General features: G+C 41.8%; 1 protein-coding gene across 3 annotated transcripts in view; it reads right to left on the bottom strand.

Moving 5' to 3' along the window:
* Nucleotides 1-4,898: 4,898 nt before the first annotated feature.
* The window catches only part of sfswap (splicing factor SWAP), a 115,787-nt gene continuing 94,634 nt past the window's right edge, over nucleotides 4,899-26,051 (bottom strand). For all 3 annotated transcript variants that reach the window (XM_071914674.2, XM_071914677.2, XM_071914676.2), the window contains 4 exons: nucleotides 25,323-25,457; nucleotides 24,364-24,504; nucleotides 19,536-19,608; nucleotides 4,899-5,633 (listed from right to left, as the gene is read on the bottom strand). In XM_071914674.2, the coding sequence (XP_071770775.1) occupies nucleotides 5,568-5,633; nucleotides 19,536-19,608; nucleotides 24,364-24,504; nucleotides 25,323-25,457 (415 nt within the window). In that variant the 3' untranslated portion in view covers nucleotides 4,899-5,567. The remainder of the gene's footprint in view (nucleotides 5,634-19,535; nucleotides 19,609-24,363; nucleotides 24,505-25,322; nucleotides 25,458-26,051) is intronic.

Genomic DNA, 26,051 nt, shown 5'->3' on the forward strand with positions numbered 1-26,051 from the left:
GCTTTGTTTAAAGCTGCGATAGCTACGTCTGAAGGAAAGCAACAACATGAATATACTTACCCCCCCACATGGTTCGTACAACTACTACCTAGCAGGGCAATCACTAGAAATGAAGAAAGAAAAGCCAGCACTCTTAATGTCCTTATATCATATATTTGAATGGGCAGCTATAGAGCACAAACGACGGACGCGTTTCAGCAATAAGCCATCATCAGCGTTGTGTTGCTCCAAGCGGAAGTGACACTTAAATACATACATGCATACAGTTCAATTAATTATACAATCAATGTGAAAAATACCTGATCAAAAAGTCACTATCAAAGATAAATCAACGTACCAGGTTCCCCCACTCAGTACGGATAACTACCAGGAATACACAATCCACAGCATAGACATAACACTTAGGAAAAAATAAATAACAAGAAAAATGCAATATAAGAATAGAAGAATAAAAAATATAGCTAAATGTCTCTGCACATATATCTCACAAATTGTAATCATTTCAAAAAACAGGTCCTCTACACAGAAAATGGAAATGAAGGGAGGCTAAATCTTCCCTTGTACAGGCAAAAGATATAACCCTTATGACACTAAACAACTGCACATACAATTGGCCAATAGAACATGCAGTCAGCTGCAGCAGGCCAATATGCCTGGGCTCTCCTTAAAGTTGGGAGTAGAGCCACTAATTAATCGCCGCCCTCCACGTATCCTAAGACTAGAAATCACTAGAAATGGTCTACATACAGGATGAGTGTAGTGAAGCTTGTGAAGCTACTTCAGGCAGACAACTTGAGTGGCGCTGCAGCTCTGGATCAGCTGATGTGTTAGCTGAGCTTGCGTATTGCCATCACCATTGGCCAGTTTATTTAAGCTGTCAAACTCACTTGCTCATTCTCTGCTGCTGCTCTCCCCTGATGCCACACAGGCTGCTGCTGCTGCTGCCTGTGCATCTCTCACCCCACCTCCACCCAGCATCCACCTGTGGTCTCTGTTTCTTCATGGTTCCCCATGGGGGGTTGCATTTCATCTCTCCCTGCTCTCGCTTATGGCTGGCTTTAAATTATGCTTCACAGGGAGGGAGTGATGCGAAACAGATCCTTGACTCCAAAATAAAATCTGCATTTACATTTATGCTCAATAAAATGTTCACATTCAATATGCGAGTTGTCTGATTGAAATGTCACTCAAAAACAAATCCCACTCCCTCATACCTTCCAGCAGGTGGGATATGGGCTGGGATTGTGAGGTTCATCATTTGAGGAGTTTCTGACTCTATGCACACATGGCTCAGTACACCAGATTTAAGTAGTTGGTGACTTGTAAGCCTTGGCACATCCTGGCTGGGCTCTTAGAACATGGGCAATTTCATGGCATTTCAGTATTTTAGCAAACAAAACAAAAAAAAATTAAACTTCAAAGAGCAGTACAGCCAGTTCTCAAGCCAAAGAATGAACACATTTAAAGCTCCGGTGAACACATAAATCCAAAATTTCCAAGTCTTCTGTGACATTTGTAAAAAAGTCATGAAGTTCCGCAGATTAAGACTTTCACTTCTGAGCATTTCTGTTGCAGAGCTCCACTGTTTTTCAAACGGCAAACTTGGTTACAGTAACGGGGCATTTTAATAAACTTTGTTGATTACAGATCATTGACACTATGCAGCGAGTCAACACAAGTTATATAAAGTGACCTTTCAACTCCGCCTATCATGGGAGAATATTTAACCACAGTAATCACATTAGCTCTGTCTGCAGGGGCGATGAAGTACATCGTCTCCTCTGTTCAGTATGTGTGGGAGGGGCTTTGAACCTGCAACTGGAGGAGCTACATGGAGTGGGGACTCAGGGCACCTTGGCCTCAGACACAGACAGAGTGGTCTAATTAAGACCTGTGGCAACAAGGCAGAGAGGAGAGTAGCACAAGTCCCAGTCTCCCCAGTGGCCAAACAGAGTCTAGGATTAGACAGAAGGTTAGACACTGATTGTGTTTGTGAGAGAGAGAGAGAGAGAGAGAGAGACAGAGAGAGAGAGAGAGAGAGAGAGAGAGAGAGAGAGAGAGAGAGAGAGAGAGAGAATGGATCCTGGTGGTCACTGAACCATACAAGCTCTTTGCTCCCAGCTTGATGGGATGTTCTCTCACTTTCAACTTAGAAACTCAGAAACACACACACACACACATACATACAGTGTCTAACCTGTCTAATCCTAGACTCTGTTTACCACTGGGGAGACCGGGACTTGTGCTAGTCTCCTCTCTGTCTTCTTGTCACAGGTCTTAATTAGATTACTCTGTCTGTGTCTGAGGCCAAGGTGCCCGAGTCCCCGCTCCATGTAGCTCCTCTAGCTGGTGGTCTGCACACATCTGTCAAGCCAGTTCAAAGCCCCCCGAAGAATATTAGAGCCAATATCTGATCCATGAAACATGATTACACAAACGGACTGCTGCATCTCTTCAAGAGAAACATCAAATACAGTGGAAATCATATGGCTGATGAACAGTAGGCCATATCTTATCATGGAGGTTTCAGTTGATGCTGTAGTTTAACATGTGTTGACCACTGGTAAAAGCTTTTAAAGTAAGATGCATCAAAAACAAAATTTCCAGCTACCAGACTCTATCAGAACAAAAGGATGTTTCCCCAGTCTGCTGAGTTTGGTTTCAAAATTTCAAAATGAATTTAGGACAAAAAAATCACTATATAATCAGATACTTGCCCACAAAATGAAAAGTTTCAGGACGGAATTACCTACATTTACTATGGAGTGATGAATGTACCGTATAATTTTTTCTAAAATGAATATATATTGCTTTTTATAATGAAACCCTTCAAAAACTCCTTCCTTTTCACCACAAACTTCTCCTTCTATTTCACTTGGCATCTCTTCAGATAACTCATTGAGTTGCTCTGCATTCAGGCCCCATAAAATAAACAAATCACTTCCATGTCCCCCGTGTTCCTGACTGACTACTTTCCTGAGTCACTTTCCCCGGCCCTGCACTCTCCCGCTCTGCTTCCAATGTCTTACTCACTCATTCTCTCTCTCTCTCTCTGCCAGTATGAGTTAATGAAATTGCAAATGCCAGGCAGCAATTTAGTCTGAAATCAATCAGTGCAGATGTGATGAGCTCCATTTGATTACATATAAAATCGTGATTTAATGTGTGGCTGGGGCCTTGTGGTTATTACAGTCACCACTGATGGGGTTATGAACAGGCAGGACAGAATTGGCTATTCAGATGAGTTATTTATTTTTTGATGGTCCATGAAGGCTCCTTTAAAAAGAGCCACAGGGTGGGGTGCCCTGTGTCAGGGTAAAAATTATATTTAAACATTATGAGTCCAAGTCCTGCTCTTGATCTTTGTCACTTCCTCTGTTCTTTCCTATCCTCTCTGCTTTATACTGTAAAGGAGATACGCTAAAACCTATAAATTATACAATAAAAATTATACAAAACTTCCAAAGTAGAGAAACAGAAGCTCCCATGTCAGTGTGACAATGGCTCCATTGTCCCCAGGCAGAGCCTTACTGACACCAGCTTCCTCTACACGGCCTCTTTGACACCATTTGGTAATTAACTCAATGTGGATTCATGTGCATTTTTTCCAGCCCATTTCAATAGGCCATTGACCCTGAGTTATAGTGACAGTTAGAACAGCATAATCAACACTGTGTCATCAGCCAATTACGATGTTGAACGTGTCAAATGGTTAGGGGAGCGAGGTAATGGAGGGCTTACTGAATCAGCGACACAGCCTTCTCTTCTCCTTTTGACATCTGGACTACTGGCCAAAGGAGCTGAGTGGTACACAAACTTCATACATGCTTAGAGGGCATATAAGTATTTCTGCTTTGGTAGAAAAAGGGATGCAGGCTCATCCTTCAGAAAAAAAGCTTCCCCACTCCACTCTATTTGACTTGTACTTATCTATTCCTCAGTGGTGTGGACAATTACCCATTGAAAAATGCTGTATAAGGCATCACTCCTCTGGCTTATCAAAGCCACCACAGCTGTACAGACAGATGAAAGGCAATAATAATCAAATAAAAGTCTCTTTTCACACACACAGGATTGGCCAGACGAACTGCTGAATTCCCAACCCATGTGTCATACAGTATTGAGGCAAGACACTCACAGATGGGAGTAAGGAGTGCCAGAAAGCTGGCTTATTTGTCAGCTCATACAAGTCCTTATTATGGAGAGTCTCAGTCCAGCAACTGGGTGCACTCGCATACATTTTAAAGCAGCCTTTGATTTTCACTGACCAATGCTGAACTGTATGGAGAAACCTTTATCCCTTTGTTGTCGTGATTAAGCCACTGTAAATTAGCTGGCAGTGAACATACACAAATACTGAAATGACCAGCCATCCGTCTATTGAACAGTCTAGTGTGCAATCAATAAAGAACCTTTCAGCTCGCTCCACAGAATCATCATACAGGGAATAAAGGCCGGCAAATAGAAGACTTTGCTGGCTTCCAACAATATTACTCTGCTTTGACCTTTTCTATTCGGTGTTCAGCTCCTTTCCTTCATTCAGACTGCAGAAGCATTGCAAAAAAAATACCCCCAAAAAAACCAGTGAGGGCTCAACAGAATTACAAGTAGCAGGAGAAGTTGTAAGAGAAGGAATGACCCAAGGGTTGCTGTTTATCTACATTGGCACTAGTGTATGTTTGTCTGATAGAGAGACAGAGCCTCGGTGGGACAGGCACAGCGGTGCATGACACCCAGTCCTTGGGGGCTACAGCTCACCGTCCCATGTTGGGACATACAAATCTGTCCTTTTTTCCTTGAGAGTTCCCACCAACATACTACAAGCTCTCTGTATGTGTGTGTTAGAGTCTGTTGCCTTTTCAAATCCCACCCAAAAAAAAGCAGAGGCTGCTCGTAAATCATGATTGAAACTTTATTGACAGTTTGCATTAGAAAGCAGCTCCGCATTAAATTTGTTACAAACCACAAACAGAAAGAGAAGGCCACGCACTGGAGCTGAGGAGACAGAATTAAAACTAAAAACAGCTTTTCAAGTGAACTGGCCAGGTGCTGAAGAGACAGACAGATGGGGAGAGAGAGAATGAGAGAAAACAACAGCAGAGAGGGAAGGATGGGGGAGGAGAGAAATGAAATGAACAAAACAACACAACCCTTCATAGAAGGATAGAATACAGCCCTCTGTCAGCTTCACAATTAGGTAATGCTGCAAAGAATGACTCTGTCATCAATTTGGAGAAAATTATACTATTTCTTTTTAAACAGGATGCAAGATACCTTATGAATTATTTCCACTACTTTAAACTCCCAGGTCCAAAACTCATGTCAACGGCCAAATTTAGCAGACAGAAGACATGAAGCATCCAAAACGAATCTGCTGAGGCTCAAACCAATATGAAATAAATCTAGGATAAACACAGGGAGATGAATACGGATCCAGACCAAATTAATCTCCAAGAAATGGGACAATGCCGCATGCTTATTGGCTGAGGTTGTCGTCTCGGTGAGCAGGACAGGAGGTGAAAAGCTCTGCCCCCTCTCTACATGGCTAGCAGAAAGCCACACCCTCTTTAGGAAGTGGGAGGCTGGAAGGTCTTGGAGGTGGCGAGCATGGCCCGCACTCTGGCCATCAGATCCTGAGAGGGGAAGAGAGAGAGAGAGAGAGAGAGAGAGAGAGAGAGAGAGAGAGAGAGAGAGAGAGAGAGAGAGAGAGAGAGAGAGAGAGAGAGAGAGAGAGAGAGAGAGAGAGAGAGAGAGAGAGAGAGAGAGAGAGAAAAGAGTGGGAGGTTATGAGTGATCAATCTATTAGAATATAATCATGGCTAAACAGTCCTCAGTTAAGATTAGGTTCAGGCATTGATCGATAGGGCACAGATCATAATTGCCCAACAAACGTTCTAAATAGGTGATCAGTGATTGGCCAATCACCGCTTCAACTGCCCGATCAAATGTTTCAATTGCCAGATCAGGAAAGTGGTCGACCATATGCCATAAAAAGTATGAGCCAATTTGTGGCAGTCAGCAGAACATTAGTAGTGTAGGCATGTTGTCCATCTGGCTCTGACAGTTCATTTCAGACTTTGTGTTTTGAATTTCACAGCCTATGATCATAGATCAGAACCAGTTTAATACATTGGACAGAAGGCAGAGCCTTTGCTGCCACAATGAAAAACTTTTCATGCGCTACCAGTGGCATTAGATGAGTAAGTACCTCAGTCACCAAGTACACACCAACATGAAATTACTATGTTTGGATAAAACCTGTGATTTATTTATACATGGATAGGCCAGCTAGGTCAGGAAGCCATAAGAACAATCTGTTAATTAGAATTTTACTATTTATACTTGCTGTGCACTTTTACAATGTCCTGTTGTTAGTAGAAAGTCTGGGTAAAATGCATCATTTCAATCACCGATCTGATTGGTGATCGACTGATCGCACTGTTAAACCAATCGGAATCGGCCCCAGAAAATCGGTGCATCCTTTGTTAAGATTCTCCAGTCATCTTGTGTGCCATTACTGATGCACACCTACTGAAATCAGCTTGCCTGTCCTGTCCCTCTTGCCTTTTTTCCTTCCTTCACTCTCATCTTCCTTCCTTTCCTCCTTTGCTCTCACCTTCCCTCCATCTCCTCTTCCTCCCTTCCTTCCTGCCTTCTTTCCTTTCCTCCCTCTCGCCTTCCTTCCCACTTTCCTTCTTATATTCCTTCCTTCTTTTCATCCTCTCTCCCTTCTTCCTTCGCTCTAGGATAGAAGCTTAATATTCCTACACGTCTCGCTTCACCCAGCGAGGAAAAAACCAAATCTTTCAATTTGATCAATAAAGCAAAAATCAGTGAGGATATATTCTCTTGACAGCTGGCTCATTGAGATATGAAGTCCAAGTGAAAAATACATCATACTGGTCAGGGTTTCCAATTCGTCAGTGTTAGGGTGGGAGATAAAAAATATCATCACTTGACAACATTGATAACATACCAGCTCCGACATCCAAGCTACACTTCTACACAGGCACTCTAATCTTTAACAGCACAGGGGATATTGACATCAGATCGTATGTATTGGTAAATATGGGAAAGATTTGATGTGTAGAGGCCAGCGATGGCTTTAAATCCTTGACCAACTGATGGAAGAGTTATTGCCAATAACAATTCCTCCTTTCTGCTTTGGTTTAACTTAAACCCATCTATTGATCCCTCTCTGCCTCCAATAAAGAGCTGCTCGGAAAAAAGATCCAAACACCATAACAATATTGAGGCTGCAGCCAGAAGCAAAGAAAGCTGAGGACCAAGACAGCGCATTGAAAGCACTGAGGAAAAAGTACTAGTAAATTAGCCTATTTTGAAGTAGGCCACTGGCAGAGAAGATTAGACCGAGTTTGTAACACTTTACAATGCCCTTATTCCAGTGTATTAACATATGGAAAAGTATTCTAAGTACAGAATAATACTCTGTAAGTACTGAAAATCTCCTTAATATATAATGAATTTACCTAATCCCCAATCCCCCTGTCTCTGCAGGCACCTAATCCCCCAATTGCTTGAGCAGAGCTGCTCAGTGGCCAACAGTCAAAGACAGCCAGATGCATAAATGTGAGTAAATGTATTAATGTGAAACAGGTCATTGCTGGAAAAAATCATGCATGCTTAGCAAACATTCCCTGGAGGGGTAAAAAGGAAATTGAGAAAAATGAGGGTAGAGCTAGACGAGGATATAAAAGCAATGGAGATATATATACATATAAATATAAATATGTATGTACTCCAAACTCACGTTTTCTAAAGGAACACAACCAGTGGTGTAGGCTATGCAACTGGAATCTACAAATTTAAAGCAAGTTTTAGTTTTCACTTTCTTCTCCTTCCCTTCTCAGGTAGACATGCAAATTTTACTGACCAGAGGGCAAATGCATGAATTGGTGAATAGGGGGTGTTAATTTGAATCCTACGAGTGATTCATGCATGGACAAATACCCACCCTCAAGCTCTCCTGACAGATGAGACAAATTAACAGCTGTAATCACAGTGGGGAGGAGCTGTCATATTAAATCACGCAAAAGGCTGTTGCTCTCTGGAAACCCCGGTCTATGCGCATTAGGGGTGTGTGGAGACGCTTCGATTTGTATCTGCATGTGATCAGATAATATTTGTAATTAGGGGTTTCAAGCCCTGAACCACTATTGGTTTGCTATTGATTTATTATTGGTGTTCTCAATATTTGTGTATTTATTATTTATTTAATCCTTTATCTTCATTCTGGTCATGGTCGAGTTCCACCTTCCAAATCACAATTTAACCGCAGCAAACAGCAAACAAACTGGATGTTATGTAACTATAAACACAGGCTTTTATACAAAGCCAGAAACAACCACAGCCAGAAACAATTACAAACACGACAAAAAAAAATCCCCACCCTGAATTTATTGTATGGTAGTATGAACTGCATGAAAAGTGCAAATTAAATAGTATACTTCTTTGGTATGCTTTATGGTGTTTTGTATCAACCACTTTTTCAAAACTGTTTATCATTTTACCTCTACTTTGTGTTTGGAGTGATGGGGAGACACAACATGCCTGCTGCACTGAACAGACTCAGAGAACAGAGATTCTTCTTAACCCACTTCCAGTCAAAACCAACTCCCCCCTCGCAAAGATTATCAGCAGAACAGAGGAGCACACCTGCTGGGAAAATAGCGAAATTGGCCTCAGCAATACTAAATTAGTAATCAATATAATTACCATAGCAAACAAAAAGCGTAAAAACAAATTCTTTCTCTATTGCGGCTCTATTACGACAGGCAGGCGGCGGTAAACGGAGAAACACAAACAAACCCTGCGTCCTTCTCTTCTGAGTTCAATGAGAAAAGCCAATCAAGTTATTTTCACTAGATTATGTTTTCTCCACGACTATAGGAATACTATTATAGCATCTGAATAATACTGAAAAATTTGGAAGGAATATTCTTTTAAAACGTATTATTCATGCTTTGCTAAATATGGTATTTGGATTCGGGAACATACGTATGCAAGTAAACACACATGTACACACACACACACACACACACACACACACACACACACACACACACACACACATACACACAGCACTATTCACACACTGTCAAAAATAATACAGACAAATGTCTTGCCAAAATGCTCCAATTTATCATCAAACAAGTGAAAACTAGCTTAGCGCTAGTTAAATGCTTGCCAGCTGTGAACGTCTTGCCAAATGAAAATATAACAATGAAAAATAAAATCAAGCATTACAGCTATCATACACTTAGCAAGGCCAATTACAGTAATGTTACATCTTAAAAAAGGATTAAGCCCACTTATGGCAAAGAAGTCCAAGAAACATAAGTAGGGTGTTCACCTAAATATCCCTGATTTCATTAAATGGTCAATGAAACATTTAAATGATAGATTTAACCTCTTCTTCCCTATCGCCCCCGCCACTGGGTCCATTATTACAAACGCAGGTTGCACGGCCAAGCTTTGTTCAAACCCACAGAACTTTATTTTAAATTCTAGTCAAGATAACAAGTTTTCCAAAGACACCAAATGTGTCATGCTACATACAGGGAAATGTGTATAAAATGATACACAAACATCTAGATTTTTTCCATTTGATGTAATGGTGCAGCCATAAAAACATGCCGCCTTGTATTTTAATATTTAATTCAATATAAGCAGCTAGAGCTTCAAGAAAGAGTTGGATCGAGCAGATACAGAATATAGATGTGACATTGTTGTACAGTTAGGAATTGTTTTTTTTTCTAACTTTGAAGTTGCTTAAGGGGAAATTTAAGGGTAAAGTCAGGTAAAGTCAGGGTACAAGGGATTAATTTGAAAAACAATCTGAACCTTCAGCTGACTGTCAGCCTGACAGAGAGACAATACACTCCACACAGATCACTTAACCCAACATAGTACTCAGTAGTGGCAACTTTGACAGAAAAAAACATCCAACTTTCAGCCAGTTGCAACGTTGTGATTGAACTTAGGTCAGATCTGTTGCAAGAGACTTTTCTCCACAGAATACAAGACAAACTAGTGGCTAAATAGAAATGCCTGTACAGCAAAAACAGCGATAAAACATAACCCAAAAGTGACATATTTTTAAGCAGATTTTATTTCCAATTTGTTTGCTTTAAATCACTAGAGAAAAAAAAACATGTTACAAAAAAAATCCTACAGTCTCTTAGCGACATCAGCGCATATAGATGCTTGCCAAAATACAATGCTAATGTCAAAATCACACAGTGCAGGTGTTTTCTGTTCACCTGCCCCATGCACTTTTGATTTGGGCATTGTGTTTCTTGTGAATACATCAGTATAATTTGACAGCATATGGAAATGCTTTACTAACTCTTTTTCTAAATATCTGAACCAGGTCTGCTCTCATATTCTGGTTGGTGGATGTTTTCACCCAAATTCCTCACAGCACCAGAAGTACAAACATTTTCAGTATGGGTGGCCCAAGAAGGGATTAAAACCTCTAACCCTGGCAGTGTTAGTACCATGACCAGGAAAATACAGGCAAATTTGTCAGATTTTTTTTTTGTATATATAGCTGAGAGTGACAGCGCACAGGAAGAGAGTGAGAGACGGGATGAGATGAGGCATATAGCAAGCAGGCCGCCTCAGGGGAGAAGAGACGATTAGACAGATCGGGACATGCTGAATTATTCAAGATGTGTTTGTAAAACATCACAGATGGGGTACAAGTAGATAGTAGTTGTGAGTGTCTGAGCATGTTACTTGACTGGTGTACAGCATGTTTGCAAGAGATGGTGTATGTTGGTATGTTTGGATAAGTGCAAGATTAGAGATGCTGTGTGTTGAGTGCTTGTGTTTATATGAGAGAGCAAGTATCAAAGAGAGAAAGACAGATAGAAGATTTTGTGCATGTTTGTGTAAGTGTGTTGATGTGAGAAAGAAGCAGAGGAGATGTGTGCGTTTGTGTCTGTGGTCCATCTGGTCAGCTCTTTCTGCCTCTCCCTCTCTGTCTCTCACACACACACACACACACACACACACACACAGTGGCCCATGGCCAGAAGAGAGAATAGGCTCCAAATTCCATCTGGTACAGTGTAAGCTGATCCTGTGTTCACAGAATAGCTGGTGTTGCAGGTCTGCTGGGGCCAAGCACAGCCTCTCCATTCACACTCTGTTGACCTCCATCAGCTAGAGCACTAACGCTATTTGGACTCTGGCCTACACTGCAGGCTTTCTACATACAGCGCTACACCGGCTCCTTACTAGCTATTACTGTTCCTACACTGCAGGCTTTTTTTTAGTACTGTATAGTCTTATTACTAGCTATTACTGTTCCTACACTGCAGACTTTCTACATTCAGCGCTACATCATTTCCTTACTAGCGATTACTGGGCCTACACTGCACGCTTACTGCCTTTAGCTGCACACTGGCTCCATACTACAGTAGCTATTAGGGGCCCTACGCTGCAGGCTTTCTGCATTCAGCTGCACACTGGTTGAATACTAGCTCTTTGGGGTAGGGAGTGAAGAATCAATGCATTAAAATATTGCATCACTTCATGATACTGTTTCGACACTCTGATAATAAGTCCAAATATTTTTCTCACATTTCAAAGCTATTAAAGAAAGATGTCAATGATGTTCTAGAATGCAAACAGTATGCAAAAAGTATCTGAAAAAAAAAAAAAAAGTATCTGACTTCAGAATTGTGAGAGTGCTGGAAAATGTCTTTCATCTTGCAATTGATTTATGGCTTTTGACACATCGGGGTAACAGACTTTGATATGTGGTTTTCTTAAGGGATATTGCTTCAAGTATTTATAGCTGTTACAATTAAGTGACAGCTGTAACAGTAATAGAGAATAGTAAGTAACAACACTCAGTATTCAATTATAATCCTTCGTGCATCTCAAAATATTACAATGATAAAATGGTATTGGGTACTTTCTGGCTGAGATCCAGTCTCATTTGATGGCATTTACCAATACACGGGATCTGGTGTAATGGCACAAGGGATAGGAAGACATATAGCAGCATCATGGTGTAATTTTTGTGATAACATGGTAATTGGTGCTTCCTGACAATCCCCACGCCTACTCCATTATGTATTCTTGTCCCCTTGTTGATTGGTGCTTTGGATGATACTTTACTGTTTCTAATAAACAGAAATCTGATTGTTGTGGTTGAATCATTTCCATTCAGGGTGACTACTGAGAGAATTACTACTGTTTAATGTTAGATTAAATCAGATTACCATGAGCTGCCAATTGAATCCTCTCGCTGTGTTCGGCGAGGAAAAGCAGATGTTGGAAATATTTCAGGGTGAAAGCTGTGTGATCAATACCGATGTCATTTAGAGTTATAGGCCATTTATTTCTGGGTACATTTAGTTTACAGTTCCACCAATCACTTTGGAATGCACGCTGTATGTAATTACTTTCTTTAACTTTTTGTCATTTTAAAAATACAAACTTTATGGTGTCAAACCTAGCTTGAAATAAACTGCTGTCCCAGCTAACAAAGACATCCCAAATAAGAAGACATGGATGTGACAGTAAAGTTTGTAAGGCGACATGTTTTTGGGGGGGATTATTTCCTGGCGGAGACTTCCATTTCTTCCTGTGGGTGTCAGGTGATTGGCAGTAAGCAGAGCGTAAACATAATGCACGCACTGATATGAAAACACTCAACTCAGGCACAATGAAATAACAATGAAACAGAAACTTTGAGAAAACCAAATTAAGGCTTCAGGTTTACTGTGAGGGATTATCTAGCTCGGGCAATTTTAAAGCCTATGGAAGTTGTTTTTCATACTGTAAAAAAATGATAACAAATGGCTTCTTCTGAAGGTAGGAAAACAAGCCCTGTCTGTGTGCAGACACCGGCGGGAACAATGTTGAGGAGAGGAGCAACCTAGACAAGTGGCACAGACTTAAAAAAAACAACAAAAAAACACTGGTATTATCCTTAATTAATAACAAAGACAGAGCGGTATGTGACTTTTTCTCTCATTAGCATTACTCTGCAACTCGCTGTGAGCCCGTTATGATTGCTTTTTAGAAATGGACACTTTTAACAGGCAAGAGTAGCGGCAGAGAAGTCAGAGTGAAGATGAGACGAGGACAAGTAAACTACAAATAGTTTGGGAGGAATCTGACGGTCTGTATGCTTTTCCATCCATCTATCTGTCTTCCTGTCTGATTTACAGCGTACACTATCTGTCCACCAATCAAACTCGATGTTTACCCATTTTCCTTCCAGATATATACAAGCACGCGTGCATGCATGCATATGATTATGGGTGCATTTCTGAAAGCAGCATGATAGCAGCCATAAATTGGACCCTGTCATTTCATATAAAGTGGAGTGGAGAGAGAGTGTACCAGGGGCTGAATTTATTGGAGAGGTGTGTGTGTGTGAGGTTACAGATTGTGTGCGAGTATTCAAGCTGCTCCACAGTTATCACTTTTATTGCGAGCTCTAACCCCTGTTGGCAGCCTAATAACAAGTGAGGGAACACAGCGTACCCTAGTTAAACACACAGCCCACCCCTTAACAATCTGTCATTTGTCTCACACCCAAATCCACCTCCATAATGAAGAAAAAACACAGTTCAAATATATACCTAATCTTAAAAATGTTAATTCTAATGGAAATGATGCACTGCTTCCCGGAGTGCATCATGTTCCAAGCTCATTAGGAGGTTGCTTGTGGTCCAAATCCATTAGGTAGAGTGGAGGAGGGCGCACACCAATATTTGTCATACACAGAATGAATGGGGTGTGTTCTAAACTGCTACTTTCTGCTAAGCTATAGATATAGTATGGGCTAATGGTGTTTTCGGTTGGAGCAATGCTAGCGATGACAGCTCTACTTTAGCAAGAAGATATAGTTCTTTAACCTTCCAGGGACAGTCGACTGAGCGTGTTTGCTTATTTCCAGCAACGCCCTGCTTCAAATTCACACAGTTAAACACTTTCACACCTCTGAGTTGCCCACTACAACCACAGTCTTCTACTGTTGGTCACTGAACAGCTCCATGTGATCTTCTGGTCACAAGTCCGTTTGTCCAACCTCTAGATTACTGCCGTCCCCTTTCCTACTAGTACTACCACTACTACTTCTTACGTCCTGCTTCTCATAATGTAAGGAATCGGTTGTGCCATAAATATGGACTTTAAGTGTTTCCAGTTGTTGTTCGGTTAATGCCAACAACTCTACTTTACCTGCCTAACATCTATTAAACCAACACAGTACTTGCTCTTCTTATCTTGGACAAAGTTTATCAAAAATCAGCCACGCAACCTTCCTCTGCTTCATATGCTTTTCTTTTTCGCCCTTCCTTTTGCCTTTACCTCAACCTTTACCTTCCCACTATTTGTTTCTACCTTTTTATATCTGTTTGGAATTAGACGGTTGGATGATTTGTCCACATATTCTTAATCTTTGAATGTTACTTCATGCTTGAACAGTGTTATTTTTTTTTTTTATAAACTCAGAAACTGCATTTCAGCTTGGTACTATAGGTTTTATTTTTCATCCAATGGCAAACTTCAGGGAGGACAAAACAAAATCTACCTTTTAGCCATGTCCTGTCAGAGGCTACCTAATGTAGCCTGAAAGGGTCGTAATAATGGCATGCAAGCCAGAAAATAGTAAACTTTTTAAATCAATGATAACGTCACTCCACTTTTTCATGATAATAATGAAGTGAGGATGTTAGGCTTAATCACGGCTAATCGCTGGTTTACGAACTAAATCGTTAGCTTTCTGATGCGCTAGCTGGGACTAGCTTAATGTCAGATGGCCTACAATAACCACTATTGTTATCTATGTAAGTCAATCAAATATATAATAATTATTCAAATTAGTGAATAGATTAGCAAGTATTAAAATACTGAATAGAGTGAGCCATTCTTTAAAAGGGAAAAAGAGTGTGTGTCCAGCAAGAAAGTCTGAACCCTATGGAGAATCCTTAAAACATGCCAATGCATAGGAAATAGTGACAGGGAGACAGAAGAATACATAAATCTTACAGGATGATGTCTCAGCAGAAGAAGAGCTAACCAGAGAGGGTCTGGCCAGCGTCAGCTCTAAAACTTCTGCTTAGTGGGACAAAGCATGACAGAGACGCTATTTTGGAAGATCCTCCAAAAGGTAAAAGAGGGAGAAGAATTGTGGAGAAGAAAGGGAGAGGAAGACCCAAGAGAAAACTGTGTAAGGACCGGACCCAGTCTTTGACAAGAAGAGGTCCCGTCTCGAGCTTTGGTCTATGGTATAGTGACATCTTAATGTTACTTATAACTGGTGATCTGTATAACCCAATGTGTATTTAATATGCATTTTGTGACTACTCTAAGCAAGGCTAAGATTGATGAATGATTAAGATAGATTATGAGAGATTGTATTGACTTGATCCTGGTAGAATTATTAAAGAGAGAAACTATTATTTTACATAGGTGTCTTGGCTCCTCCTTGCATGAGTGCCTAGTCTAATCCTGGCAAAGATCCCGCCTAATTGTTCTAATATTTATTTAGGCACAATAGATAGTGGGTGTCATTCCTTGATTATCTTGCATATAGTCTAGGTTGGATTTATCCCCAAAATCCGACACATAACAGGTTATTTATCTTTATCTAGTGTATCAAATAACTCGTGTCCAGTGGTTACCATCCTGGTTAATGTACCAAAACTCTTGTGACACACTGATTGGATGTTGAATTGAATATTCCTATCAGAAACAGTGTGTAACTCCAAATATGGGTCTAACCAACGTGTAACTTCTATATTAATTAGTATATTTTTAAAGGCAGGTTGAGAGCAGCAGAAACACAGAACAGCAGAGAGGAGTGAGACAGATGAACAGAGGAGAAAGGCAGGGAGGAGTGAGAGATGAACAGAGGAAAACAGCAGGGAGGAGTGAGACAGATGAACAGAGGAAAACAGCAGAGAGGAGTGAGACATGAACAGAGGAGAACAGCAGAGAGGCGTGAGACAGATGAACAGAGGAGAACAGCAGAGAGGAGTGAGACAGATGAACAGAGGAAAACAGCAGGGAGGAGTGAGACATATGAACAGAGGAGAAAGGCAGGGAGGAGTGAGAGATGAACAGAGGAAAACAGCAGGGAGGAGTGAGACAGATGAACAGAGGAAAACAGCAGAGAGGAGTGAGACATGAACAGAGGAGAACAGCAGAGAGGCGTGAGACAGATGAACAGAGGAGAACAGCAGAGAGGAGTGAGACAGATGAACAGATGAACAGAGGAGAACAGCAGAGAGGAGTGAGACAGATGAACAGAGGAGAACAGCAGAGAGGAGTGAGAGATGAACAGAGAACAGCAGAGAGGCGTGAGACAGATGAACAGATGAACAGAGAACAGCAGAGAGGCGTGAGACAGATGAACAGATGAACAGAGAACAGCAGAGAGGAGTGAGACAGATGAACAGAGGAGAACAGTAGAGGAGTGAGACAGATGAACAGAGGAAAACAGCAGAGTGAGACAGATGAACGGAGGAGAACAGCAGAGAGGAGTGAGACAGATGAACAGAGGAGAACAGCAGAGAGGAGTGAGACAGATGAATAGAGGAAAACAGCAGAGAGGAGTGAGACAGATGAACAGAGGAGAACAGCAGAGAGGAGTGAGACAGATGAACAGAGGAGAACAGCAGAGAGGAGTGAGGCAGATGAACAGAGAACAGCAGAGAGGAGTGAGACAGATGAACAGAGGAGAACAGTAGAGGAGTGAGACAGATGAACTGAGGAAAACAGCAGAGTGAGACAGATGAACAGAGGAGAACAGCAGAGAGGAGTGAGGCAGATGAACAGAGAACAGCAGAGAGGAGTGAGACAGATGAACAGAGGAGAACAGCAGAGAGGAGTGAGACAGATGAACAGAGGAGAACAGCAGAGAGGAGTGAGGCAGATGAACAGAGAACAGCAGAGAGGAGTGAGACAGATGAACAGAGGAGAACAGCAGAGAGGAGTGAGGCAGATGAACAGAGAACAGCAGAGAGGAGTGAGACAGATGAACAGAGGAGAACAGCAGAGAGGAGTGAGGCAGATGAACAGAGAACAGCAGAGAGGAGTGAGACAGATGAACAAAGGAGAACAGCAGAGGAGTGAGACAGATGAACAGATGAACAGAGGAGAACAGCAGAGAGGAGTGAGACAGATGAACAGAGGAGAACAGCAGAGAGGAGTGAGAGATGAACAGAGAACAGCAGAGAGGCGTGAGACAGATGAACAGATGAACAGAGAACAGCAGAGAGGCGTGAGACAGATGAACAGATGAACAGAGAACAGCAGAGAGGAGTGAGACAGATGAACAGAGGAGAACAGTAGAGGAGTGAGACAGATGAACAGAGGAAAACAGCAGAGTGAGACAGATGAACGGAGGAGAACAGCAGAGAGGAGTGAGACAGATGAACAGAGGAGAACAGCAGAGAGGAGTGAGACAGATGAATAGAGGAAAACAGCAGAGAGGAGTGAGACAGATGAACAGAGGAGAACAGCAGAGAGGAGTGAGACAGATGAACAGAGGAGAACAGCAGAGAGGAGTGAGGCAGATGAACAGAGAACAGCAGAGAGGAGTGAGACAGATGAACAGAGGAGAACAGTAGAGGAGTGAGACAGATGAACTGAGGAAAACAGCAGAGTGAGACAGATGAACAGAGGAGAACAGCAGAGAGGAGTGAGGCAGATGAACAGAGAACAGCAGAGAGGAGTGAGACAGATGAACAGAGGAGAACAGCAGAGAGGAGTGAGACAGATGAACAGAGGAGAACAGCAGAGAGGAGTGAGGCAGATGAACAGAGAACAGCAGAGAGGAGTGAGACAGATGAACAGAGGAGAACAGCAGAGAGGAGTGAGGCAGATGAACAGAGAACAGCAGAGAGGAGTGAGACAGATGAACAGAGGAGAACAGCAGAGAGGAGTGAGGCAGATGAACAGAGAACAGCAGAGAGGAGTGAGACAGATGAACAAAGGAGAACAGCAGAGGAGTGAGACAGATGAACAGAGAACAGCAGAGAGGAGTGAGACAGATGAACAGAGAACAGCAGAGAGGAGTGAGACAGATGAACAGAGAACAGCAGAGAGGATGCATTTATACTGAGTTACCTCATTGTAAACAGTCAGACAGGATATTGATTTTTTGAATTCAGAGTAGCATGGGGGAGCAGGCCTTGTTTGGCCTTGTTTTGCCAGATGGGATGTTAAACCTCAATGTCAATCTCAGAATGTCAATCCCAGAATCTCAGAAGTATAAATATCGGAGCTGCCTTTACTCAGTGGAAATATCTGAAGGAGCGGCAAGGCAACAGAACCAATGCAACAGCAGAGACAGCTTCTTTATATATTTATTAGTTACTTATTCTCAAAAGCATTATTTGAAGCGTTATGTTTTCGCCCCGTTACGTCTGTCTGTCTGTTAGCAGGATAACTCCAAAAGTTAAGAACGGATTTGCATGAAACTTTGTGGACAGTTTGGTCATGGGGAAAGGAAGAACTGATTACATTTTCACACCGATTGGCATGGTGGTGGGCGTGGGAGCTAGATTGGCATGGATTGGTGCAACTCTAGGGGATCGTGTGCTCAGTCTGAGGCCAATAATTAGTATAAAAGAAAGATGTTCATGTTGCTGCTCCTTTGCTAGCTTGGTCCTACGGCGTCAACAGCAAAGAATGACAGCGAATTGTAAAATGTTCCACAAAAAAGACAATTCTATCTTTTAGTTCCGCATCTCATAAAAAACGTGGATGAAAACATAATGTTCAATCATGAGTTTTAGATTATTGCTGATCCTATCATTCCTCTTCATCTGTCTCTCTCCCTCTTCTTTACCATCTTTCTCTCTGTCTTTCTCTTCCTCTGTCTGACATTAAGCCATTTTCTTCTCAATTACCCCTTCTTATCTGTCATTTGTAAGCACAGATGCATGGAAATGTAGCTTCATGCACACACACATACGAGCTGCCAGAGACATGCAAATATATGGACGCACATGACCACACACAAAATCACTATGTAGAGATAAACATGCACACCCACATACGCACACACGCAGCCAAAAACTCCATGAGGAGGATGGGAGGAAAATAAATGTACCACCATCCACACATGATCCAGCAGCCAGCGGCTGGATGCTAGAAACTGACCTCAGGTCACAGATTACCTGGTCTATAGAATGTAGATGAGAAACACGTACAGCTACACCAATTTAACTGGGGTCATAGATTCACAGTAGTACTAGATTCAGACATGGTTCTCCATGGTTCAACCAAACTAAGCTTAATAAGACAAACATGGACAAGCATAGTAAATAGATTAAAATAAGGATTCAATTGAGACTTCCCAAGACGACTCCAGTCAAGAACTAGGTTGTGTGAACTGGTCAATAACATTACACCTGATCTTCTTTGCATGGTGCCAACATAGAACAAGACTAGAACAAGACTAATGTTGTGCTGGCTAGGCTGTATAATGAGGGTTCAGCAGCTAACACATTTAGTGTAGAAGCAAAGAACAATACCTGAGTGATTTTGGACTGAACAGAGGAGACTATGGATGAGGACACTGCCTTATCTTTCTCCTGAGAACCACCCCTGTAGAGAGAGAGAGAGCAAGAGAGAGAGAGAGAGAGAGAGAGAGAGAGAGAGAGAGAGAGAGAGAGAGAGAGAGAGAGAGAGAGAAAGAATCAGTCATGTTAACAGGAGAGGCTATACAGTATTCATGGTGGTTTCTGAATGGTGCAAAGCCAGACAGACAGGCAGCCAGCAGAGAAGAGGAGAGGGATAGAGGAGAAAGTGAGAGAGGAAAGTGAGGAATAGTGTGTGACCATTTTTCTTGGAGCTGTAAAAAAAACAAACAAACCCAAAAAACATAAAATATTCAGCCAGAGCCAAAACCACAACAACAATATCAAAAGCAGTCAGGTATACAATCACACAAACAAACACAGAAAAAGTGCCAACATCTCTCTGTCAAGCCTCAAATTCAACTTCACAGCTCTGGCCAAAGCTTTTCATTTCTCTACCTTCTAACATTTCATCATTTATCAAGGGATATTTAAAAGGGAATATCATGAGAGAAAAATCTGTGAACAGAACAGATGACTTGTCAAACTGCAGAGTGGACGGCTGCTGTTCATATGGAGCTTTGAGACTTCAGCATTTATGCAGATGTGATTAAAAAATTGTGCATGCATGTTATTTTTGAGCATCTCTGTGTGTGAGTGTGGCTTTGTATATTACTGTGTAATGTATAATGTGTGTGTGTACAGGGCTTAAAGCAAAAAAACATTCTGAGCCTGAAATGTTCCTGACTGTTCCTCTATTTCTCTATAAAACTAGTCCAATAACAAGAACAACAAAGACAATTGACACATTTCTGTGCTGAATGAATGAATATTCAACACACAGCATTATTAATCTATAAACCTAGTGCAATAAGGAGAACTGTGGAGCCCCCCAGGGGTCACCTGGTACAAAAAAAAAATGATGCGGAAATCAGTGGGCACGGTTTTCTTACAATTTACTCCTAAACCGTGCTCACGGATTAGTAAACCATGCGCACAGACGACTAACCCGCGGGCATGGTTTAGGACTCCGTGTGCACTGATTACTAATTCGAGGGCACAGTTTACTAATCCATGCGCACGGTTTACTATTCCGTGCGCATGGAGCCGTGCGCGGTTTACCAATCGGTGATTTCCACATCAATTATTTTTTTCTTACCAGGTGACCCCTGGGGAGCTCTGTAGAGAACAGCCAAAGCAATGCCACATTTTTATGCTGAATGACGATTGTAAATTGTGAAAGACAGATCACGTTCAGGTCTGTCATTGCTGCTGGAGCGGCAGCTGTAACTGTCGCTCCCGGTGTGGTCAGATATCGGAGTGCGCGCATAGCGGCGTTGTGTCTGGGATTTACCTCAAGTGGAAAGAGCACGTTCTTTCTGCTGGTTGAGCACACCAGCAGAACAAACACCTGGTTCCCTTAATTTGTCGCACCAAGTGTCAAACGGTTTCCCGTCTCCACCCGTTTATTCAATCCATACCTATCGCCGTTTGTTTTTTACTCCTGTCTCAGTGACGCATGTATCTTCACCAGCTTTCATAAACTTCGTTTCCATATTTCAGCTGTGCTACACCACGGAATCGGTGCTACATTGTGATAGAAAGTAGCTTGCTGCTTATTATTGGATGAAAAAAAAACTTGCTCGCATTCCGTTGGTAAATGTAAAATATTGCTTTGCTTCGCTGAATATGATTGGATAAAACACATCAAAAACAAAAACCCACATGGAGTGAGTTTTTTTTTTTTTTTGTCAAAAATAGTTGATCCGGCACCTGGCCAGAGGTCTTTAAGCCCTGTGTGTATGTGTGGCTGAGTTCCTGTGTATTAGTGAGTGTTCTAGTGTATATGTAAGTATGTATTTATGTTTATTATTGAGTATGTTGGTATATGTGAATGTTTCTGTGGGTATTAAACCACACACAAACCCAAGAATATTATGGTATGCTGATCTGGGTCCATCACTTGTAGGAAGTAATTCATACCTAAACATACTATACTACAAGCCGAAAGTAACCATCCCCTTCCACTCAAGCATAGTTTACCGGCGAACCAGCTACATGGGCTAGGCAGAATTTGTGATACTGGAGAAGAATCTGATAAACAAGCCAATCTCCTCCTAGAACAATTCTGCTCCTGTGGCGACCCTCATAATTGTCTCTCTGACTAGATAGAGACCAATTACTCCATACAGCCAACAAAAGACAAAACTATTCTCTGTTAACTACATTCTCAGATATAATGAAACTAGTGAGAGTGTAACATCCATAAGTTTATTGTCATATCCTATCGTCTGACATGTCCCTGAAATCTGCTTTTCAAGACCCGCCTCTTTTTATGCATGAGAGGCCGCAATCTGGCCGATACACGGGTGAGGTCGGATGTTATTAGAGAAAAACAAGCATTCATTAAAGGTTGCTTCCCCTTGCAGAAATTGTGCTGCATGCGGTACCTTAGTTACAAGCAACCACTTTGTCTGTCCCTGCACAAATAGAAGATTTGACATCAAGTCTTGCATCACTTGCAAGACACAGCAAAAAATATCCTTGTTCAATAATCTATTTGGGGGAAACATTACGCCAACTTAAAACTCCTAATGGGGAACACGCAGAGCTGATACGCTGCCAAGACATCACCTCACCAGTTGCTAAACATTTGCTTGAATTTGGTAAAAGTAGTAGCCCACATAGACGTGGAGATCTAGATTAAGTACTGCAACAAGAAGTAGGCCTCTACTGGATTTACCAACTAAATGGAATGTCCTCCTACAAACTGTAACGGTTTGACTGTTATTTAGTATCTTGGGTGCCAGTCAGGACTCTCACCTGATGATGTTTTGTTGGTCAAGTCAAACCCACATAAAGGATGCATAACATCAAGAATGAGGAAATACCAAAACCAGATATGCATCCTGGCAACAGAGTATGATGAGCACACAACACACGTATTGACAATAATGATCATATAGAAGCAGTATGCGGTTAAGGGTCCAAATATTCAAATATTATGACACTGATATTCTGGATAATAGTGTTTTCCTGCTGCACCACCTGAGCGCCCTTGTATTTGATGTTTTTAACTGTTTTTCTTTCTTTTGTAGAAATATTTTTCAAAGGAAATCAACAACCAGATGACATCAGATAAGCTTACATCTTTGAATGATATTGCTTAACAATTTATATTGATGACAGTGCATATGGATGTAGATGTCTGAATGATTTGTACATTTTGAATACCTCTTAATTGTGTTTCTTAGTATGGTCTATATAGAAATTAAGTGGATTCAGTGTAAGGAACAATAGCATATTTAGGAAATCAGTGATCAGCTGCGTCTTTAAACAGTGTTCCTTAACAACAATAATAATAATAATAATAATAATTTTATTTGTATAGCACCTTTCAAGCATAGAGCACAAAGTGCTTCCCAGAAAAAAGAAAGATAAAATCCAAAAGCACAGTGGCAAAAACAGAAACATAAAATGCAAGAACAAGAATAAAATACAAAAACATAATAATAATAACACAAGTATAAAATGCAAAACAGGAATAAAACATAAAAACACAATGGCAAAAACTGGACAGAGCACTAACATGTAAGGAGCACCGCTATCAATCACTGGGGAAAGCAATTTTATAAAAATGGGTTTTAAAGGCGTGATTTAACAACGGGGACTGAATCAGCAGACCTAATACTATGTGGAAGGCTGTTCCAGAGCCTAGGGGCCTCACAGCAGAAGATCGATCACCTCTTGATTTTAACCTAGACTCTGGATGAATGTAAATTGATGTCAGTGCTTACTGATCTAGAGGCCTGAATAATCTGTACAGAACAGTATTGTATTCAGAAAACCAGAACATTGTGTATTAATTCATATGACTGTAAGAGAATACACATTGCACATTTTTATATTATTGTGTTCATCATCTACTGTGATATAACTACCTATGTCACTATGCATATAGCCTACTGCTGCCTAACCACCACTGTTGCCTAATTGCTTCAATTACCACCTGCTGCCTTGCCACGCCAAGACATCATGACACACCGAGGAAGGCCTAGGGTGGAAACATCTGTGTCCATTTTCCTCCCCTGCGCCGTCTTTAATAAAAGATGCTAGAAGTAATTTAGTCTGCCGGCTGTGTTTGTGAAAACACACGGTCGTGAACAGTGAACCATTGCTACAAGTCTCGAGTAATTCACACCCAGCCGTGTGTATGTGAATGCCCTGTGTCTCCACCATAAACAACAGGCCCAACTGTATTTCCTTAATCGTCACTTCTCAACTTACAACTTGACAATCCAGACAATGCTCTGTGAACTTGCAAAGTTGATTTTATTTATCGCCAAATGAAAGATTCACACAACTGTTGCCACCATTGCAATGTCTCAACTACCTAAACAACCCCTTGCATTGTGTGCCTTTTACATCACACTCATGTACTGATAAAATTAATCAAGGTGGTGTGTTAGTGAGTGCGCATGTGTGAATGAGTGTGTCAGTTTGTGTTAGTGAGGCTATGTATTACTGATTCCGTGCAATAGAGCAGAGACCAAAGCTTTAAAGCTTCGGAGGGAACACTCTAATGGCTCTAAGACCTCAAAACAGTCTACAGATTCAAAAGTTAATGGAGAGTAAATTGTATAAATCCTCTCATCCGTCATCCCTAAACCTAAGCCTTTCCAATGGTCTTTTTTTGTTTCTTTAGAGACAAAACACATCAGTTAAACTTAGGAAAGTGATCTGACTGGTCAGCTGATTGATTGACAGGCTTGTGGCGCGTTACCTGGAGTGGGCCAGGCTGGAGGCGGGGCTAGCTGAAGGGGAGAAAGCTCTGCTGGGTGAGGAGGAGGGGGAGAGGGAGGAGTATGCAGTCTGCATCTGCCCTGAGGATGACAAGGAGCTCTTCCTCTTCTCAGGAGGGGACCTGGGAGACAAAGACAAGAGAAAGGCTTCCACTGATTAGACATATAGCTCTACACATGTACTACATATGATTACATAGATGTCAATGTTTAAAAACTAGGCCCTAATACATTGTTTGCTGGGGAATACACATGTCTGATGTTGTTGTACTGACATGAGCAGTGTCGCTGGGTATTTGCAGGGCCAAATGTCTACAAGAAATTACTTTTCGCTTATGTGTGTAGGTTGTAACTGTGGGAGCAGTGGTAGTGTGTAGCTCTGAGCAGTGCTGAGAATGAGTATCGAAGGAGTTAATCCATTTCGAATTCAGGCTGTAACACCACAAAATGCACAAAAAGTCAAGAGGGTTGAACGCTTTCTGAAGGCACTGTATATGTATTTTAGCTCTGCCCTGCTTTAAATTCATGCATCGGGAAGCTGCTCAATGCAACTTCCACCAGTGACCATTTGGGGATTACTTTAAGCGTCTTGCTTATGGGCATATTGACAGTAGTTGTGGAGGGAGGAGAGAGCATTACTCATTCTCTTTCCCCACCTAGATCTTCCATGGCCCTCCTGTGGATTCAAACCACTGACCGTTTGGACACAAGCCCAAGTCTCTAACATTAGGCTACAGCTACCTTAAAGATTATATTCTTAGGAAATATAATATGGAAATATATAGGCACGGAAAATCCCTCTAATCCCGGCAGTGTTAGTGCCATGCTCTGCCCTGACAGGTGTAATCATGTTCTCAGAGGTAAACTGGGAGCATAACTGTATGTGGAGACCCATGATCCTCCTTTCGACCACAGTGTCGTGACACTTGGCTTGGGTTACCTGGATTTGGAGCGCCCCCTAGGCTGGCCTGAGCTGCTGCTGCCAGGACGATAGCGCTCCCTCTCTCTCTCCTCACGTCTCTTCTCGGATGAGGGGCCCCTCCTGTCCCGTCTCCCTGGGGAACGAGAACGTGACCTGGCCAGGCAGGAGCAGAGAGAGAGGGAGGGACGGAAATTAAGACGGAGTCAAGGAGAAGAAGCAACAGCGAGGATTATGGGGCCATGAAATAAGAGAAGACAGAGGATGGAGGAAAAGATGATACAAAAAGTAGAGAAAAAAAGGTACAGGGTAACAGAGAGAGACAATAGAGATGAGACAATTTGAAATTGAAAGAATTAAAAAGAGAGAGGAAGAGAAAGTATGCAAGAGAGAAATAAAACAAAGGGTGAAATGTGCAGTATTTTTCCATTTTTCCTAAATGTGAGAGGTGCGCAGGCAGGCAGCAGATGACAGCTAGTGTGGCTGATCAGGACTATAGAAGGGACCTAACACACGTGCGCACACACACACACACACACACACACACACACACACACACACACACACCCCTATTAATCTATGGGAGCCAACCCAGAGCTCAATTTACAAGTGGCTTAGTACCAAAAGGCTAGCTGGAGACCTCTTTGAGAGTGGCCTAGTTCCAACAGACTATTTAGAGACCTGAATGTGGCCCAATTTGCAGTAGGCTAGTTGAAAAAATAGATGCTGTGCAGCTTGGCCATAGCACAG

This window comes from Centroberyx gerrardi, chromosome 2, assembly GCF_048128805.1.
Source record: "Centroberyx gerrardi isolate f3 chromosome 2, fCenGer3.hap1.cur.20231027, whole genome shotgun sequence".
Lineage (NCBI taxonomy): Eukaryota > Metazoa > Chordata > Actinopteri > Beryciformes > Berycidae > Centroberyx > Centroberyx gerrardi.